Here is a 12,995-nt window from a genome sequence, read left to right as displayed (position 1 = left end):
CCTAATAGTGAGAGTATTAAAAACTGCAAATGAAGTTTTAGGAAGGGAAGAGAAAGTTTGGCACAACAATTGGTTTGATGAAGTGTGCACGAGCAACAACCTTAAAAAAATGAAGCATACAAGAAAATGCAACCGAGGAACCACACCTGAAAAACAGTGGAAGATTATAGAACTTCCAGAAGAGAAGAAAAGAGATTGCACAAGAAGAAAAAGAGACAATATGAGAGGAAAGAATTAGAAGAAATGGAACGGTTGAAAGGGATGAATGATGTGAGAGCTTTCTATCAGAAGTTAAACAAAAGTCGTAAGGATTTCCAGCCTAGGACAAGTTTGTGTATAGATAAAGATGACAATACTGGGCAGTGAGGAAGCAATACTAGAAAGATGGGCCCAATATTTTGATGAACTGTTGAATGAAAGTCCAGGTGATAACCAAGTAACCTTACCTGAAATAAATACAAGAAAAATCAAACATAGAAGTACCAATACCTACTATTGAGGAAGCTGAGCTTGGCATTAAGAAGTTAAAGAATAACAAAGCCCCAGCAATGGATTTAATACAATCAGAGCCTGTGAAAAATGCGGGAAAAGAATTTGTTAAGCACTTTCACAAACTAGTGGCCAAAATATGAGTAGCTGAAACAATCCCTGATGAATGGAACATAGGTATCATCTGCCCGATACATAAGAAAGGTGATATCATGATGTGTTCTAAGTATAGAGGTATCTGTTTATTATCCATTGCTTATAAAATATTTTCCAATATTCTCTTTAGCAGATTGGTGCCTTACGTGGAAAATGCGATTGGTGACTATCAATGCGGATTTTGCCAAGGAAGATCTACTACTGATCAGATCTTCACAATTCGCCAGATACTTGAAAAATGTAAAGAATTTGGAATTGATACACACCATCTTTTCACTGACTTCAGATCAGCCTATGACAGCACTGACAGAAGTAATCTCTATGTAGCAATGGAAGAGTTTGAGATCCCTAAGAAATTGATCACCCTTGTGAAAGCTACCATGGAAAATACTCTGAATCAAATTAAGATCCAGAATGTTATCAAGTGTTGTAACGACCAAGAATGGAGTTAGGCAAGGAGATTTATTTTCATGCCTTTTGTTCAATATAGCTTTGGAGAAAGTTGTTAGAGATGCGAGTATCAACGCAACTGATATATAAAAAAATATATATAAATCAGTTCAAATTTTGGCATATGCAGATTATATTGATTTAATCGCAAGAACACCAAGAGCATTGAAAGAAGCTTTCACAAGCCTTGAAAAAGCAGCAAGAAAGATGAATTTACAAATTAATGAAGGAAAAACTAAGTACATGCCCGTAACCAAGAAAGACTACCCTAGTGGGTCTACATTCATAGAAATTGGCTCGTATAAATTTGATGTTGTGCGTAGCTTTACTTACCTTGAATCAGATGTTAATTACAAGAACAAAGTTAGTTCTGAAATCCAAAAACATATACTGTCTGCTAAGAAGTGCTATCATAGCCTCAGAAAACATCTGAAGTCTAAGCTGTTGTTCAGGAAAACTAACGTCCTGATGTATAGTTTTAGTGAAGCCTGTATTAACATATGGTGCTGAGACCTGGACACACTCAAAATCTGATGAAAGACAGCTTGGTATATTTGAGAGAAGGATTTTGAGGCTAATTTTTGGGCCAGTGGAAGAAAATTGTGTCTGGAGAAGAAGATATAATCATAAATTGTATAATTTATATAACAAACCAAACATTGCTAACTGTATAAATATCAGAAGGTTGGAGTGGGCAGGAAATGTGCTGCATGCTAATGACAGAATGATAAAGATATTTAATGCAGTGCCAGAAGGAATCAGAAAAGTTGGCAGACCAAAGTTAAGGTGGAAAGAAGGGGTGAGAGATAATTGGAATCAAGAATTGGACGAGCTCTGCACTTAACAAGAAAGAATGGGGAAAATTTCTTCAGAAGGCCAAGGCCCACAAAGGGCTGGCGCGCCAGTCGTGATGATGATGATGATGATGATGATGATGAATTTCATGATCTGACAAACAGATCCATCTGCTTTTAAAAAGTGATAAATAATAATAATGTTATTTGTTCTACGTCCCACTAACTACTCTTTTACGGTTTTCGGAGATGCCGAGGTGCCGGAATTTAGTCCCGTAGGAGTTCTTTTACGTGCCAGTAAATCTACCGACACGAGGCTGACGTATTTGAGCACATTCAAATACCACCGGACTGAGCCAGGATCGAACCTGCCAAGTTGGGGTCAGAAGGCCAGCGCCTTAACCGTCTGAGCCACTCAGCCCGGCTAAAAAGTGATAAAAATAGAAACGTTAACCTGAATGTTTTCAATACAAATTTACGAATAATTCAACTTTTCTCATGGTCCCTTGACACTCCCATACAACACAATATTAAAAATGTGTTGTATTGTTTAAATCGAAGTAGAAACATCATTTTAGAATTTTCATATTTTCAAAAAATAATTTTTCAAGGATGATGAAACTATGCCCGAGTGGAAGAGAAAAGTAGAGAAAAGGTTGAAGCCCTTGGCTGCCTGAGGGTATGTTCCTTGAAAAGTATTCTAGATAGCAAACTTTTGAGTTTCGTTAACCTGGAAAATTCACTCATTAGGCCTCAAGTCAGAATTCCATGTGGAATTCAAGACAGCTGTCTGTACACAAATGAGACATTCACTGGTTAGTGCAGATATCAGTTAGTTATAAAGAGAGAATGGCTAGGAATTTTTATGATAAAATGTTGTGTACAGTTCTATGGTCTGTTATTGTTTTGCCATATTCTACAACCATTGCAACTCAAGGAACAACTGAAAAGTTAGGGATCATTTCAAATTCAATATTCAAGAAAGTATGGTGTGTGATACTTTTTTTAAAATTTGAATTACTTTTCTGGACTCTTCAGGATCAAGTTAACCAAGTTCCAATGCATTTCTTGAAATATGCTATAAAAGAAACCCGTACTATAATAACCTTAAAAATTCACAGAACATCTTAAAAAATGTTTAGTTTTTGTTCCACAACACAAAGTGAAAATTTTAAAGCATTTCTTCAGCAAGCTGCCAGCAAGCACAGCATTTTATAACTTCTAGAAAAACAATACATCAGGGAACAAAAAGTCAAAGCCAGTGAGTTATATACTGCTGTTATCAACTGCTTCATCCCAAAAAATTTACACCTTATGCTCGGACTTCCTTATTTACTAAAAAAAAGAAAAAATACATGATTTCAAGCTAAATAATTCTTTTTATTCAAGGAAAGTTATAAAAGTCTTCATATCACGAACTGATAGTCGATTGTTTATACAGTTTTAAAATAAATACATGTCTAAAATGCAATATTATGCAATTACTGCAAGCATAACATTTAAACAAGAACTTGATATCTGTAAGCAAGAAGTATGCAAGGATCTCAAGTTACTTAAAAAATTAAAAATAGTTAATATGCTGACACAAATATCTCGAAAACAAACATCAAGTCACACAATGTTTTGAGACGATCTAAAGATCGCTCTCCAAGATATGGTAAGACAGTTCTGGAAGCTGGTTATACTGTACGTATGTAGAAATGCTGTGATGGTGAGAGGAAAAAATCTCGTACCTTCACTACGACAAAAAAATATACAACAGTCTCTCTGTTTCCTGTTTTATTTTCTAAGACCCAATCTCCGTCAAGTCCATTCATTGAAGATAAAAATAAACTAAATTATAAACTCACGAAAGCATCCTCAAAAATTGCTGTTAGAGCAGAAATGCTCTAGTAATCACATAAACCTTTCCTTCCTTTGAGAGCCAGCCCATGAAGCTCATCGAAATCCCATAACTTGGCATATGCTATCACAAGCTGAGGGGTGTAGTAGGGTGCTGGTAATTCTCACATTCCACTTCAAGCACAGGCAGCAAACTGGGTACTTTCAACACAGTCAAGAGTTCTATGTCCGTAAACTTCTAGGAGTGGTAGGGAGTAACGTAAGTAGCAGGGAAGAGCCCTTTGCGGGCACCAATTTCTCCATGCCACCAATGTTGATCACTGCGATCTGTTACAGTTATAACATCACCTCTTCTGAATTCCAATTCTCCAGGTTCTTGTGGTGTAAAGTCATAAAGCGCTTGAACAAGACACTGGAAAAAAGAAAAGAAATAATATTTTCACAGCTCTCAAAATTTAAATGATATTCTATTATACAGATATGAACACATGACCAACAGAGATAATCCAATTTGCTGCTTCCACAATACAATACATTTGCAAACTCACTCCACAGCGAGCTCAATCTACTAGCGGAAAAAGTTAGGTTGGCACCACTATCATCCGCACATGTTCAGTTTTGACCTTCGAGTTGAGTTAGTGGGTGAGGGTAGAATATAGAAGTCAACCATTACAGAACTGCCGACAGCGAGTTCTGGTGCGTTGATGCTTTGTGTTCTTGTCTAGTTCTTGTGTAAGCTTGCTGTGGTAAAAATGCTTACTACTGAGGAGAGAGTGTTTTTAGTGGAAAATGTTTTCTGTACTGCTAAAAACTTTAGAGAAAATGTGAGGCTGCAATTTCGTTTGCGTGAAACATTGGTAAAAGTGTTTGCAAATAAATGTAAACGAGTTGAACTATGCCTTCAAGAAAGAGGAAAACACTTTCAGCACCTACTGTGATCGTAGTGAATACAGCATTATTTTATTTACTTTTCTAACTGTATTAATGTTGAATCCCACCTCTGAACATAACTGTAGCCCCTAGCGTATACAGCGCCGGCTCCTCGCTGCGGACGATAGTGATGGCAACTCAACATTTCCCGCTAGTAGATCGAGCTTGCTGCAGTGAGAGTTTGCAGGTGCACTGTACAAATACAGGAAAACATCCTCAAGTCTGGAAAGAATTCAAGCCATACTAATCTGATGATGATGATGATGATGCATGTTATTTAAAGGGGCCTAACATCTAAGGTCATCGGCCCCTTGTACTATTCTAAGGAGAGGGCATACAAGTCTCTGGTAAGAGCACAATTAGAGTATGGTTCCAGTGTATGGAACCCTTACCAGGAGTACTTGATTGGAGAACTGGGAAAAATCCAAAGAAAAACAGCTTGATTTATTCTGGGTGATCCTTGACAAAGAGTAGCATGGAAATTCTAAGTTCCCATGGAGGGAATTAGATATTTTTCCACCAATAGAGCATATAAAAAATCAGATCAAAATTAGATGTATGGCTTTTCAGGCGTTTGCTCTATTAACCAGCGTTTTGTCTTAGGCCTGACACTAGACTCATCAGAGTGGGATGTGTCAGACCCTACCCACTGACGCTGGGGTGTATGCAGTCTGGTGTCAGACCTAAGACGAAACGCTGGTTAATGGAGCAAACGCCTGAAAAGCCATACATCTAATTTTGATCTGAAAGAGTAGCATTACCAAAATGCTTCAAAGTTTTGGCTGGGAAGACTTTGAAGAAAGGAGACAAACTGCTCAACTAAGCAGAAATTTTGTGAGCTGTCGGTGGAGAGATGACGTGGAATGACATTAGTAGACTAGTACGTTTGAGTGATGTTTTTAAAAAGAGGAAAGATCACAATATGAAGATGAAGTTGGAATTCAAGAGGACAAATTGGGGCAAATATTCCTTTACTAGCAAATGTACCTGTGCTTTGCTATCGTATTGTACATTGTATACGGATATCGAAGTAAATTACTGTACTGAACATGCAGTGAATTGCATGTCCCTTAGCGTTATCCGAGAAACAGCATGGGGAGTTCCCTATACACTGTTTCCAATGTAAAGTGTGAGTTGCGGAGTTGTGATAACGGCAGGCTCACTTGCCTACTGCCATTCACAATTGAGTTGAAAAGCTTACATTATAATGGCAGGCCCCATTCCCTACTGTGCGGTCACAATTGATTTAAGGAGTTTTCGTTGAAATTGCAGGCCCCCTTTCCTACTTTCAGACAGATTACAATTGAGGAGTTTTTATTATAATGGCAGGCAACCTCCCTAGTGCCAGTCAAAATTGAGTTGTGCTGTTATCATTACGACAGGCCCCTTTTCCTACTGCCAGTCACACCAGTCGGTGAGTTTCCATTAAAACAGCAGGCCACTATGCCTAATGCCAGTCACATTTTAGATGGGTACATTTGTTTATAATGGTGGGCACCCTTGTCTACATCCAAACACAATTGGATAGTGGGGTTTTGACCACAACTACATGCTCCCTTACCTTCTGCAAGTCAAATTGAGAAGGGAATTATTCATTGCAATGGTACGCCCTCCTTATTAATGCCAGTTACACAGGAGTTGGAGAAAGACCCCATTCCTACTGCCAGTCAAAGTCTATGTGGGGAGTACTGATTACAATAGCATACACACCCTTTCTCAATCGCTACAAAGCAACATAAATGAATATATATAGATCGACATATGACGGTATATGCGTGTTTACAATATTGCAAACCTTCATTTACAGATTAACTGCCGCTAAACGGTATGTCATATCGACAAACCGACTGTACCACAAGATGCCGTATTTAACGGTCTAAATGGCCTGTCCTATGATATTTTCTTGTATCATCTATTCATGGGCCAGAATGAGTTAGAAACATTGAATACGGTGAAATTTGGGTAAGACTGTCTCACAGTGCATTACTTTTCATATAATTATGTGACAGCTACAAACATAGCATTTGGTTCACATATGGCTACTTGGTGGGCTAATGTTTGTGTGGAATTTGATGATTCTATCTTTCCTATAAGTGATTCAAAGTATGAAGTATGTGTTAAAAAAAATGCAAAAATTACTTACAATTGAGAAATAGAGACAAATCTAATGTATAAGGGATAGAGATACAACAAAAAGTCATAGGACCAAAGTTGTAGATCACTCCAAATTGAATAGAGATTGTGGCATCCGTTTTGTGATAGGACTTACCGTTTAGCCAGGAAATACCTAAAAACGAAGGTCCACACCATCATTAAAATTGCCTCCATATTTCGATATTCTTCGGTGATAAAAAGTGAAAAATTTATAGATCTTGAAAGTTTTCCGTCGGTTACAGACTAAAACGTATAATTTTGCCTATTTTCAATTTTCTAGCTCGTCTGCTAGATTGTGCCGCATCTTGATTTGGGGGAGGGGGATAAAAATTACGTCTTTCAGGTAAATTAAGCTAAATAATATGCAGATGGTCATTATTACACCTTAAACAGATAGCAGTACGAAAATTTTGCCAAAATAGTCAATCTATGGACACAAGATCGTTACAACTTTATTTATATACATAGATAAGGAATCGGCTCCACGTCCGCTGGACTTAGAGTGCAAAATCGACCGTTCATATCTCCCTTATTAATCCTCCTGTCGAAAAAATGCACATGAGGAAAACGTTTTAGGAAAGGATTTCCATCAAGGTTGGTTGATTTCCAGTCAGGTTGGTCTTGTATATATCGTGGAAGAGTAAAATCATTGTTTTGGTTCCCTATAAACTCCCAGTCCATTCTGGGAATTTGAAATTATATGGTTCTTAAAATTTACCTTTGGACAGGTGGATGCTAAATATAAAGTTTGAAATATCTTCAGTAGTTTTTCATTTATAAGAAAAACGCTTTACACGCACAAGCTTTTGAGTTAAGTCCATTGGGACTTGTGCTGAAAACCGTCCATTAATGATTTCTCCCTTATATAGCCTCCTATCGAAATGATGCACATGAGAAAGAAGTTTTAGAAATTGATTTCCATTAAGGATGGTAGGACTTCCATTAATTTTGAATGTGCATATTTTGTGGGAGTGCTATTTTATGGTTTCAGTTTTGGGTAAACCCCCAGTAAATTTAGGTATTCAGAAATAATATTGGCCCTAAAACCTACCCAAGGACTGGTGGATTCTAAATATCAAGTTTGGTAGAAATATAACCAGTAGATTTCAAGTTATAAGAACTCAGACAGACACCAAAGCTTAAAATAATATGCAGATGGTCATTATTACACCTGAAATGGATAAATGTACGGAAATTTTGCCAAAATAGTCAATGTACAGACACGGTCATTAAGATTTTATTTATACAGATATGAAGAGGACTTAGGGATTGGAATAATTTACCAAGGGAGGTGTTCGATAAATTTCTGAATTCTTTGAAATTATTGAAGAAAAGACAAGGTAAACAACTGATAGGGAATCTGCCACCTGGGCAACTGCTCTAAATGCAGATCAGTGGTAATCGATCTACTTAATGAAGAAGTTTCCTGATATGTACGGTGCCCGAGTGGGAAGTTGTTTCATTAACAACTAACATGGTGCATTGGATACTCCTAATTAGTACCTTAGTTCTCAGCCATTTAAAGTAATATTAGTACATTTACTAATAGTAAACAAATCATAAGGTTTATTTTTTGTGATGATATTTTTGAACTTGTGACAGAGCAAATGAACTGGCATCATCAGCAAACTGCTTTGTCTAACAAAATATCCCTTAAGAGCTTGAAATGGTCTGAAGTAATGAGCACTGAGATGAGAAAATTTTCTACTTTGTTCATATTGATAAGACAGGTAATGAAGTCACGAGCAATGGCAAAATGAGTGAAATTAGATACAACTATACATGATGTGTGCTCCTTCATATAGAAAGGCTCCCACACACCAGAGCAATTGTGGTGGCAGTCATGGTGGCGATGAGGTCTTTTTCACACCAAACAATGCGGTGGTGGCGATAAGTTTGAAAAATCGTATAAGGACAACATCTGGAAGAAGCGTTACTTTTGGCTGTGGTCGATGATGAGGAGGATATAGGCCAATCCCGGTAAAAGTGAAAACAACTACATCTATCATACAGGCCACACACATTCTGCATAATTGAGTTCAACAAACTCTGGAATGATGCTCCAGCGTTTACTAGAACCTGAAGAAGCAGTACTAGAGACTCTTGGGAACCCACAACTAGAAGGAAGGAGGTAACCAATTTATCTGCTCAGATACGAGATAGATTTGTTACACATTTCAGTATGTTAAAGGTTGTACTTATGTACTATGTATTGCAGTCTTCCTTTATGAACATGACAGGCTTAATTACTAGACCAATATTTGTATATTAAGAAATTTTGCTTGTTGTCAGAACATAAATATGAAGGAAAAACTATTGCAGTGTTTAAGTAACTTACTTTACGCAATTAATGTGTGTAATTGGTCCGTTAAAAGTGATTTTGCATGTAACTATGCATTACATATTATATAATAAGAATTCTATGACAAAATTGAGGGCCTACTTGTTCCCAGACTTCATCCTTCTTATGTTTTTATTGTCAGGATGCGACAAATCAAATAATACTTCTTCAGTAAGTTGCTCTGTTGTCATATTCATTGTACTCATTGTTCATGCCAACACAGTGACGCGGGCAGTGGGCTAACTCAACAAGCAGCATCTGATCACTACTGCAAAGTAGAATGCTACACTGTTCGGAATGCTGTCCGCAAGATCGCTGCCTGTCTGAAAGCATCCATAAATTCAGCAGGAAAAATTTCACCATCACTGCCATCGCACCCGCCACCATGATTTCAGAAGGCCTCCAGCGAATTTCATCAAAATCAGTACAAGGTTACTGAAGCCAGGCTCATTTTACTCTATGCATGCACTTTAGTATTACATTTCTCAGGAAATGGCTGGGCACGGGGAACGTTCAGCGTGAGAAGCAGCTGATCAGCAGTGTGTTAACAAGGATGCCCTAGACCTGACAGATACTCCATTAAAAGTCATTCCATAGGTTCTGGCAGGTATTTTACAACTGGAAGCCTTACCTGATGGTAAGCATTTTTTTCTTTTCTTTTTTGCTAGTGGTTTCACGCTGCACTAACACATCAAACATTTTAAATATTGTTTTACTTTACACAACACTGAATGTAAAAACGCCTTGAATCATTATTTTTTCTTTCCCACTCTAGCTGCTGTAGATCTTTATAAAAACGTAAGTGAATGAGAACATTTGTGAAAAATGGGCTGCTAAAATACCAGGTGTTACTCTTGTAGTATAACTCAAAATTAAAACAAATTCATAGGTGTTTAAAGCATACGCATGTTTTCTATCATTCACTACATTTTCATTCACTGTAAGTTTTGCAAAGGTTTGATATGGGAATGTCACACAGAGTTGCCTGGTCATTATTATCTTCCATCAGATAACCTGAAATTAAAACACTAATAATTATTTTGAAAATCAAACTACTACTAATTTTCCTACCAAGGCCTAATTATTTACATCACTTTACATCCCCTGCTGCGATCACTACTTATACTACACAACCTTGAATTTTATTCATCAATCTTTTAACAGGCATAATATTTTTACCTAAGTTTGATGACGGCAAGCTAATTGGGCCCAGAATCAGTGTCGTCATTTCCCAAATGGTTTATGATAAAAGATGAGGAGAGAGCCAGCCCATTTGCTGAAGATTTGAAAGCCTCTTTCAGATCAGATTTAGTTACCAGAGCCAGGTTCAGTGCGCAAGAAATGTGGATGCTATTTCAAAGATTCCATGTTGGAAAGGTGAAGGAGTATCTAGGAGTATCAAGAGGAAAAATTACAAATACAAACCTGGTGGTAGAAAGAAGCTTTTCAGTCGAAACTGAAAGAAAAGAAAGTAGCATTTACAGCATGATGGAAAAACCAAAATAACCAAAACACAGTCGCATTCAGAGCACAATATACCAATGAGAGAAGAGGAGCAAAGGCAGCCATGAGAGGAGCAAAGGCAGCCATGGCAGTAGCAAAATATGAGACACAAGACAGACTGTACAAAGAGTTGGATGGAGCAAGCAAAGAGTTAAAGCTGGCATCCAAGAGTTGTAAACAAGCGCAAGATATGGCCTTCCTGAAGAACAGCAAACAAGGCACATTACCGATAAAAGAAGCCGACATAAAGTACCGATAGAAAGAATACTTTGAAGTGCTTTTGAATGAGTAATTTCCCCATCAAGAAGGAGAAGAATGTGACCCCCACAGAAGAACTAGTTCATCAGGTAATATAACAATGGTGGAAGAAACCATAGTTTATGATGAAACAGGGATGTGCAGCTGGCCCCAAGAATATCCTCACAGAATTGTGTCTTTTTTTTTTTTTTTAAGATGGGTATTGGGGCTGCAAGAACTGTTCAACAAGTTCCTAGATTTACCAAGGAAATTTAATCGTCCTCCTGTTCAATACATACATATCTTTAGATGGAGTAATATTGGTCATACATGTTTTAGCTCATTTGAGCCATCTTCAGCGGCGAAGGTTAAAACTTACATAATTGATGTTAAAAGAATATGTTAGAGCACAATGAAGAAAAGAATGAAAAATAATTGAGACATAATGGAATTAAAACAATAAGTAATTATAGCCAGGATGTGAACCTCTTAGACTAAATGTGCAGTATGTTGCAATTTAAAAAAGGACGAATACACTGTGTTAAAATTGAAAATAACAGTCTGTTTTCGTTGAGTCACAATCCCAAGTAATCAAGAGGGCAGCGAGAAAATAGAGATAACTATGTTTGTGAAGAGAACATATACCAGGTAAAATGTGAGCGACTCGTAGTGGAAACCACCAATGTAGTTCAAATCTATAATGGAAAAAACTGAATGTGTATAAGAAACTTGGGCTACTGAGTACAAAATAAGCGTGAAGAAAACTTTAAACTTACTTACTGAATAGTTGCCCTCTCGAGCAGCCTGACCTTCTCAATTTGGCAGTCCCGTTCTCACTGGAAGTGTGTGTTGCTGTCTCAGCTGTGTTTGCGAGGATGGGAGGAGTGAAGGGAGAAGGGGACAGAGGTGCTGAGCTGGTGGGGAGAGTAGGAGGGAGGAGTGATGTTGAGTTGGAGAGATGGAGGTGGGGTTTGGTTTTATTATAGAAGTGCTGACAAATATATGGAATGAATGTTTGAAGTACAATGTTCTTTTTCTCGTTGATTTCATTTAAAATATGAAAGGGGTTCCTAAATTGATCTATATCGATTACATGCTCTCGAGAATGTTGAGCAAAGTACCTTTCAGCTCATAATTTAAGATCTTTATTTATTGTAGTGTATTCATGACTGGATTCTATATGATGCTCACTCATAGCTGAAAACTGATTATATCTAAGAGTGTTGCGATGTTCGGCGTAATAAAGTTCCTAGCTAGAGACTCTCAACTAACTCAGCTCTGTGAAATTTTCCAGCGACCAATTTTCAAGAATAACAGTGATCCCAGGAAATGTGCAAAATATTGAGGAATTAAATTAACATCTCGAACTAAAGAAACAAGAATGCCTACCAACAAAATGGATACAAAAAGCTAGTAGAAATTCAGGGTGATCAGTGTAGATCTGTTCGAGGAAGATCAACTATGGATGCAATCTAGGTAGTTCAAATCATAATGGAAAAGTGTGAACTTAAGATTTTCCAGCAGTGTTTGCTGATCTAGATAAAGCATATGATAGAGTTCCCAGGGAAGAATTGGTTTGGAATACCTTACGAAGCCAAAATGTACTGGAGTGGCTGGTAGGTGCTGTGAAAAATAATCTAAAATTCCACTCACTAAGGTCTAGTGCAGAGCTGGGAAGTCTGACATTTTTCCAGTGAACGATCACCAGGTTTAGTACTTAGCCCATTATTATTTAAACTGCTCATAAACTATCTGACTACAGATCTCAGGCATGAGTTACCATGGAGCAATTTGTATGCACACAACCTAGTCGTGATTGGTGAAACATAAGAGTGGGTTGAAGAGGTTCACGAGAGATGGAGACTAGCACTTACAAGCCAAGAATTTAGAGTAAACAGGGCAAAGACCGAGTACATGTACACAAACTTTTCCAGTCCACAACACAGCCCTTAAAGTTGGTAAATGAATTCAGGTACCTTGAATCCATCATCAACAGCAAAGCAATGGCAGATGCTAATGTTAGACACCGAATCAGTGTCGGTTGGCTTAAGAGGTGATCGGTGACTGGCATGATGTGTGATTAAAAAAATGCCTGTGAA

At 37.6% G+C, this 12,995-nt stretch overlaps 1 protein-coding gene across 1 annotated transcript in view; it reads right to left on the bottom strand.

Moving 5' to 3' along the window:
- Positions 1–3,248: 3,248 nt before the first annotated feature.
- Positions 3,249–12,995, bottom strand: part of drk (growth factor receptor-bound protein 2 drk) — a 69,225-nt gene continuing 59,478 nt past the window's right edge. Inside the window, exon 5 of the mRNA XM_067150476.2 lies at positions 3,249–4,143. Coding sequence (XP_067006577.1) covers positions 3,970–4,143 — 174 coding nt within the window. The 3' untranslated portion in view covers positions 3,249–3,969. The remainder of the gene's footprint in view (positions 4,144–12,995) is intronic.

Source organism: Anabrus simplex, chromosome 6, assembly GCF_040414725.1.
Source record: "Anabrus simplex isolate iqAnaSimp1 chromosome 6, ASM4041472v1, whole genome shotgun sequence".
Taxonomy (NCBI): Eukaryota; Metazoa; Arthropoda; class Insecta; order Orthoptera; family Tettigoniidae; genus Anabrus; species Anabrus simplex.
This window is presented reverse-complemented; position numbering and strand designations above follow the sequence as displayed.